General features: G+C 28.8%; 1 protein-coding gene across 2 annotated transcripts in view; it reads left to right on the top strand.

Moving 5' to 3' along the window:
* Positions 1-435: 435 nt before the first annotated feature.
* The window catches only part of LOC106684807 (cell adhesion molecule Dscam2), a 44191-nt gene continuing 36880 nt past the window's right edge, over positions 436-7746 (top strand). For both annotated transcript variants that reach the window (XM_014427091.2, XM_067045128.1), the window contains exon 1: positions 436-1372. In XM_014427091.2, coding sequence (XP_014282577.1) covers positions 1066-1372 — 307 coding nt within the window. In that variant the 5' untranslated portion in view covers positions 436-1065. The remainder of the gene's footprint in view (positions 1373-7746) is intronic.

Raw genomic sequence — 7746 nt, forward strand, 5'->3', positions numbered from 1 at the left:
TAATAAAATGAGTGTAAAATTAATGACTCTTAATTAAGTTTAATATATGGCTGTATGTATGCGAGATACAGTTTTTATCGATTTTGTGGTTAACTGGAAGGGGTTCAAGATGGATATAAATGGATTTTGAGATGAGTCTCTTTTGGTAATTAGGAACAGTGGCTAAATTGACCGCAACCCTGACCATCTTCCTATATATCAGTTTTTTGTAGTCGATGTCCCATTCTCTGATACAGAAAGCACTTCTGACTGGTCTGAGCATGCGTAGTCTTTGGAACAGACTTTATGTTACTGAAATGGTTAAAAAAAAATCTATGTTTTTTTGTCGATGTTTTTTTTAAATCGATGTTTTAGTATTGACCATCGATGTTTAAAAACATTGATATTTTTTGGTCGATGTCGTATCTCTAGTCTGAACCTATCGCTCATGTTTTGTTTTTTTCCCATGACAACCCTAAAACCTCTTGTCTACACAGATCTAGCCAGTGTTTTTATTTCACCATGGCAACCGTTACAAGAATTTATTTAAAATTTCAAGTATCTTTTATATTTCTAACATATTGTTAAAGAAAACTGTTAGCCCCTTAAATATAAGTTTAAATGAACAATGATACAAGAGTGTGCTATTACTCTATAAAAATTCTTTGAAAGTGATCTATTATAACAAATATTTGTCAGACAAGTTTTATCTTGTAATAATTGATTTAGCCATATTAACTCGTCATTGACATGTAACAACATGATTTTTATTTTTTTAAACTATCTCACAAATTATTTACTAAATATGGACAACTGAAAGCAGTTTCAGGATTCAGATCCATCTCTAGTTTTAGTGAAAATAAATTTATAAATCATCATAAGTATTATTTAATACCCATTACTAAATTTTATAAATGAATTTCTTATAGTTACTTTTCTTTTTTTTTCCAAGTTCCTCCAGAAGCACCCATATTAACCATTACTGGAAGAGGTCCTACCTGGCTCGACCTGTCTTGGGTTACAAAGGATGATGGAGGAAGTGCAATCAGAGGATATTTGTTAGAACATGCACCTGCTTCAACTCAAATGTTACAATGGAATGAAGAAAGACTAAGCAGAACTAAAAACAGTTTTAAACTTACTTCTTTAATGTGTGGGAGCAAATACAGTCTCCGAATGTGTGCTTTTAACAATGCTGGAACAGGTGATACAGGACCGGTTATTACTTCTCAGACTGAAGGTGGAAAACCCTTAAAACCGATAGAATCAAATTTTATCGAAGGCAATGTCAGTACAGTTACCCTTAATTTAAAATTATGGGATAGCAATGGATGTACTATAAACTCTTTCAGCATTGAATACAAGGAAACATCACAGGTGGACTGGCTAACAGGTAAAAATAGTGATATTGATAATAATAATTACAAAAAATCTTCAATGCTAATATACTTACATACCTAATTCCTCTGAAACCCTTTAAAACCCCTAATCAACAAAGTAAGCCTTTATAGAATTCATCATCCCTGTGACCTTTTCTTGTTGATTCTGGATTAATACTACACTATTGGCATGAATTGAGTAATTTTGCTACTGAAAAATAAGAAGTATATATTTGCTGTCTTAGCACATTGACTGCCAACTATGAGTTATCTCGTAGTAGGTGTTATTACCTGTGAAGCTAACATACGAGATAACTTGTAGTTTGGTTCCTTGGCTTAACTGACCAAACTTAAATTGGCTTCCTAGACTGAAATCTTGAAAAGTACTGTGGCAGTCTTTGTTAAAATTTTAAGTAAGATTATTTCACTTTCTACTTTCAGCCATATATTTTGTTTTATCCTTATTTATTTTAAATTGTTTCTGAATTTAATTTAGTAATTTCTAGATCTGTACCTAACAATACCTAGTTGAGGTTACCCAAGCATGGGTATATTTACATAATTATAAGCTTACTCAAGCTTGAATTTTTCACACAACCCTTCCTATATTGTGCTAAATTATTTTCAATAATCGTTATGTTTTTACCTTAACTTTAAAGGTCTTAAAACTTCTCAGAATAATAGTTACTGGTTTGTAATTTATCAAATGTTTTATTAAATCTTGTCGGAAATTGACATAATTGGTTGATCAATTAAAATATTATACAGTTTTCTGCCATAAATTGAGTTGTAAGCAACTTTGAAATTAGTATAACGCTGACAAACTGTTCCTTTCCCTGTAAAAAAAAAATTGATGAAAGATTAAATAGAACCTTTTTTTCAAATTTTCAAAAGAAATTTCATTGTTTGAATAAATAAAAAAATTATAGTACATTAGGAGTGTGATTCCTTAGTAGGTTAGATTTATCGTCATTTACTTTTTGTGAATTGGAATCTGTATAGATATTTTCAATTCTTCAGGTATTTTTTTTTTTTTTATTAAAACATGTACTCCAGAAATGCCATTTTTCCTTACTGGGTTCTTCTGTTAATGGTTCGGTATATTGATGTTTAGAAGGAGGGGATTTATTATTATTAGTTTTCAAAAAAAAATCTCAAAGCATTTTTTAAACCTATTCAATAATGGGATGCTTCCATGACTTCTTAATTTTTATTTGGCAATGAAGATTAGATAAGTGGATTAAAATAACTTTAATTTTAAATAATTTTCCCTTTTTACATATATTTACTTACTAAATTTTCATATGTATTTTTATTTCTGCTCTTTCTTCTTCTTAATTTTAATATTACTTTTTGTCATGTAGCCTTTATCTTCTTCTAATACTTAAGACTACAATTTCTTTCAAGGCTATTTATGTATCTATATTGCTACTCATTTTTTAATCATTGTGTAATTACTTTTTTTCATTATGTTTCTTATCTTGTTTTTGTCCTTAGACCTGATGAAGGCTATAAATTCTGGCCGAAATCTTGGTACTAATAAATAAGTTTTTACTATTAACCCATCATTATTATAATTAATATTTTTGTCATCGTGCATAAGCAGTATCTTTTTACTGGTTATATTACACAAAATAATATTTGGGTCATTATCTGAAGATGTGCAAATTTCACTTTCTAAAATCTCAATAACAAAAAGTCATGATTTTGAACTGCAAAAATTCATTCCTACTTACTGGCATAGTATTTTCCCTTGTAGGATGAGCAAGAGTACTTTTAATCATGGTTTAAAAAAATGTTAAAATGAGGGAGTGAAGGAAAAACATCTGGATGTACAGTTTTTGTTTTATTTATTTTTACTGACTACAACAAATAATGAAGTGTATTTTTTAATGGAATTGTCATGTAATAACTAACTGAATCAGTTAGTGAATTGAAACAAGCAATTCATTTTATGCTTTAAAGAATGTATTGCCAACATGAACCCAGATTAAAAGCTCTTTTGGCTACTACGTCTTGCATTTTGGGATGAAATTGTGAACACTAGTGATCACTATTAAAAAAATTTAGGTGTGTCTTATGACAAATTAAAATGTGATTTTTGTTCAAAAATGGGTTCTGAAGAGGGCAACACTGCTTAAGGTGAGAACAATGAAGAGGTAGTGGTACTAAATCGGTAGGTTTGAGACAGTGTTTTTGTGGGTGCACAAAAACTTGGAACACAAGTAGTATGTTTTTCACCACAAGCAGCTGGGAAGAAAAGAAACTGTGTGCAAGAAAGAAAATTTATTGGACAGCAGTTAGATCATTATCATCTCCCATGAACGTAAATGGGTCATTTTCTGAAAATGTGTAAATCTTATGTATGATCCATTTTCAACCTCTAATATGTGTGGTAGTCATTGGAAAAAATAAGAACTATTTCACTCCTTTTTTCTACTATGAAGGCTGTATTTTACCTCAAAAATAGATTTATAAGTAATTTCAAATTGTAGTTTCCATGGAAGAAATCGTTTGGTTGCTTTACTATTTTATAACTTTCAAAAGTGTATATAGGCATTCATGAAAAAAAATTGAAGTGAGAACAGGGAAATATTATAATAATTCGTAATTGTAGGCTTCATGAGAAATTACATGTTGTTTTTGTGGCCTAATTTTGGTTCATTATTACACACTAATGAACCTTAGTAATCGACTAAGAAAAATAAAATTCTCCTCAATCGTACATATTATTAATATTTTTATTTTATAAGATTTAGTTTGATTTTAAATTCACTTATTTTATTTGTCATTATCTATGTATATATTTTGATTCTGGGGACTGAGATTGTTGAGTAGGTCACAAGTTTGCAAAAAGGTAATCAAAGTTAAGCTTCTCACCCTGAGAGGTATGGGAAGGTGAGGGACCCTTGTGTCTGACATAGCTCCTGGTCCTTCAGATTGGGGTTGGGCATAGGGCTGATAACCTAGTCCCTTAAAAAACACCTTATTATGAAATCTACAACTAGCCTCGTAACATCGGACTGTCATAAAGGTAACTACCCTGGCTTTGTATAACTGACTCCATATTGGATCTTGGAATATTTGGAGCTTATAAAGACCAGGGGCCGCCCAAACGTTAGTGAATGAAATAAAAAGGTAAAGTATACCGTTAACAGGAGGTTAGATGGCTGTGAAACCCCAATTGATGACAGCACACTAACCCCAGAAGAAACTCCAAAAATGGAACAGTTGGCACTGGTTTCTTAGTTAGTCCAAGAGCTAGGAAGTCAGTCATGAACTTCACTCCAATTAACGAGAGCATAAGTGCATTACGAATTAGAGACTGTTGGTTTAATACCATAACTATTAAAGTATATACACCTACTGAAGACAAAGAAGAAGAGGTGAAGAATGATTTCTAAGGTTTTCAATAAAAGGGCTTATTACATAAAGCAGCCAAAATAGTAATAAATGGGAAAGCCCTACTATGGCTCAACGACTACCTTAGGGATCGAAAAGCACTAGTCAGCTTGAGAAATAGAAGGAGCCGAGCCAGGAAATTTGAAAATGATGTGCCCCAGGGAGAAATATTTTCCCCAGTACTATTCCTAATATTCATTAATAACATTAAAAGGGACCTGCCAAATAATGCCAAAGCGTACCTTTTTGCAGATCAGATTGAGTAGGGATGGGACATCGAAAGAAAAATATCGATATCGATATTATATCGGAACTAAAATATCGATATCGAAAATTTAACAAATTAAAGTAATAATAATTATAAAATGATACCATAGCAAGATATAGGAAGACTTACTTTATGCCATACCTAATCAAAATACATAAGAAACTCTTAATAACGATGAAGCGAAGCAACACCACGACAACCACATCATAAACATAACAAATATAAACTAAAATATAATTGTTTTATTGAAGAAAATTTAAAAATAGAATATCGATATTTTATTTGGATAAGTACATATTTATTTCGACATTTCCTATTGTAATCAATAGGGAATATGAGCATCAATATTCCGATATTATTTTATCGAAATATCCATATTTTATATTGATAATTACATATTTATTTCAATATTTTCTATTGTTGTAATATCGATATGGTATATAAGAACAATATTCCGATATTGTTTAATCGAAATATCGTTTAAAATAACTAAACTAACATATAGAAATTTTAAAATAGGATATCGATATTTAATTTTGATATTACGTACTTTTTTCGATATTTTACATTGTAGTAATATCGATATGGAACATAAGCAACAATATTCCGATATTATTTTATCGTAATATCAATATTTTGTTTAAAAATACTAGAACATTCTATAGAATAATTAAAAATGGATTATTGATATTTTATTTTGATAAATACATATTTATTTCGATATTTTACATTGTAGTAATATCGATATGGAACATAAGCCACAATATTCCGATATTATTTTATTGTAATATCAATATTTTGTTTAAAAATACTAGAACATTGTATAGAATAATTAAAAATGGATTATCGATATTGTATTTTGATAAATACATATTTATTTCGTTATTTTCTATTGCTTTAATATCGATATGGAATATAAGCAACAATTTTCTGATATTACATTATCGGAATATCGATATTTTGTTGAAAATGACTAATATATCAAATAGAGATTATAAAACAGGAATATTGATATTTTATTTTGATAATTACATATTTTTTTCGATATTTTACATTGTAGTAATATCGATATGGAACATAAGCAACAATATTCCGATATTATTTTATTGAAATATCGCTATATTTTTTGGCCACAGATCAAAGGGGTTCGTGAGGGCGCTCGTGTAGCGTCTCCACCATTGTTCTTTGTCTAGTTGCAACTGAGAGCTGTCACTTTTCATATGTTGTTTAAGTACACAATATGCACTAAAATAACATATTTCTTAACTAAATACATCGTTTAATAACATTTATAAACAATTGAAATTCTTACAATAAATAAAAAATGACTTGCACCACTTTCAGTCCCACAGGCTGAAATAGTTAATACAATAAGTTAACTTTAATAACACAATGCCCAATAGGTTAATTCTTTATACAGGAAGAAGAATAAACGTATTAGTATATCTTTACAATCTAATCTTCCATTGTATACATTTTTTACAAGATTATATATACAACAGGACAATTATGAAAGTTAAAATAAAAGATGAGTTTAATTAATTTTTATTTAATTTTAAGCTTATCTAGTCCGATTTTTGTGAATTGTTGTCATCCACCATCTTATTTGTCGTATTTTACGTTTTCTTTTTTTCTTTTGTAATAAAAATAATATAATCCCAGGGCAATTGCTGAAATCACTTCAACGTCCTCCATGTTTGCCTCTCTGAATAACACTGACATGTGGATGGTCCCCACTTGGCTCCACGAGCATTTGTACGAGCCTCCGAGCCATGGCGAGCGGTCAACATGTGGATCCACCTTAACATATAGAAATTTTAAAATAGGAATATCGATATTTAATTTTGATATTACGTATTTTTTTAGATATTTTACATTGTAGTAATATCGATATGGAACATAAGCAACAATATTCCGATATTATTTTATCATAATAGCGATATTTTGTTTTAAAATACTAGAAAATTGTATAGATAATCTAAAAATGGAATATCGATATTTTATTATGATAATTGCATATTTATTTCGATAGTTTGTAATATTTTAGTATTAATATGGAATATAAGCAACAATATTCCGATATTATTTTATCAAAATGTGGTTATTTTGTATAATAAGACAAGAAAATTGTGTTGAGATTTTAATATAGGAATATCGATATGTTATTTTGATAATTTCATATTTATTTCGATATTTTATATTGTTGTAATATTGATATGGATTATAAGCATCAATATTGCGATATTATTTTATCGAAATATAAATATCGATATTTCGATAAAATAATGTTTTAAAATACTAGAAAATTGTGTAGAGATTTTTAAATAGAAATATCGACATTTTGTATTGTAAAGTCGATATGGAATGTAAGCGACAATATTCCGATATTGTTGTATCGAAATATCGATATTTTGTTTAAAAATACTAGAAAATTGTATACAAAATTTAAAAATGGAATATCAATATTTTATTTTGATAATTACACATTTATTTAGATATTTTACATTATTACAATATTCATATCGAATATTTGCAACAATACTCCGATATAATTTTATGGAAATATCGATGATTTGTTTAATATATATATATACATACACTTAATCAAATACATAAGTAATAAGTAGGGATATTACACAGGTAATGAAATAAATTACTTGTGACCATTTATCATTAATAGTTTATAATAAATGGTCTACTAATATACTATAACCTTTT

Source organism: Halyomorpha halys, unplaced genomic scaffold, assembly GCF_000696795.3.
Source record: "Halyomorpha halys isolate HHAL.00 unplaced genomic scaffold, Hhal_1.1 Scaffold622.1, whole genome shotgun sequence".
In the NCBI taxonomy this organism is placed as follows: Eukaryota; Metazoa; Arthropoda; class Insecta; order Hemiptera; family Pentatomidae; genus Halyomorpha; species Halyomorpha halys.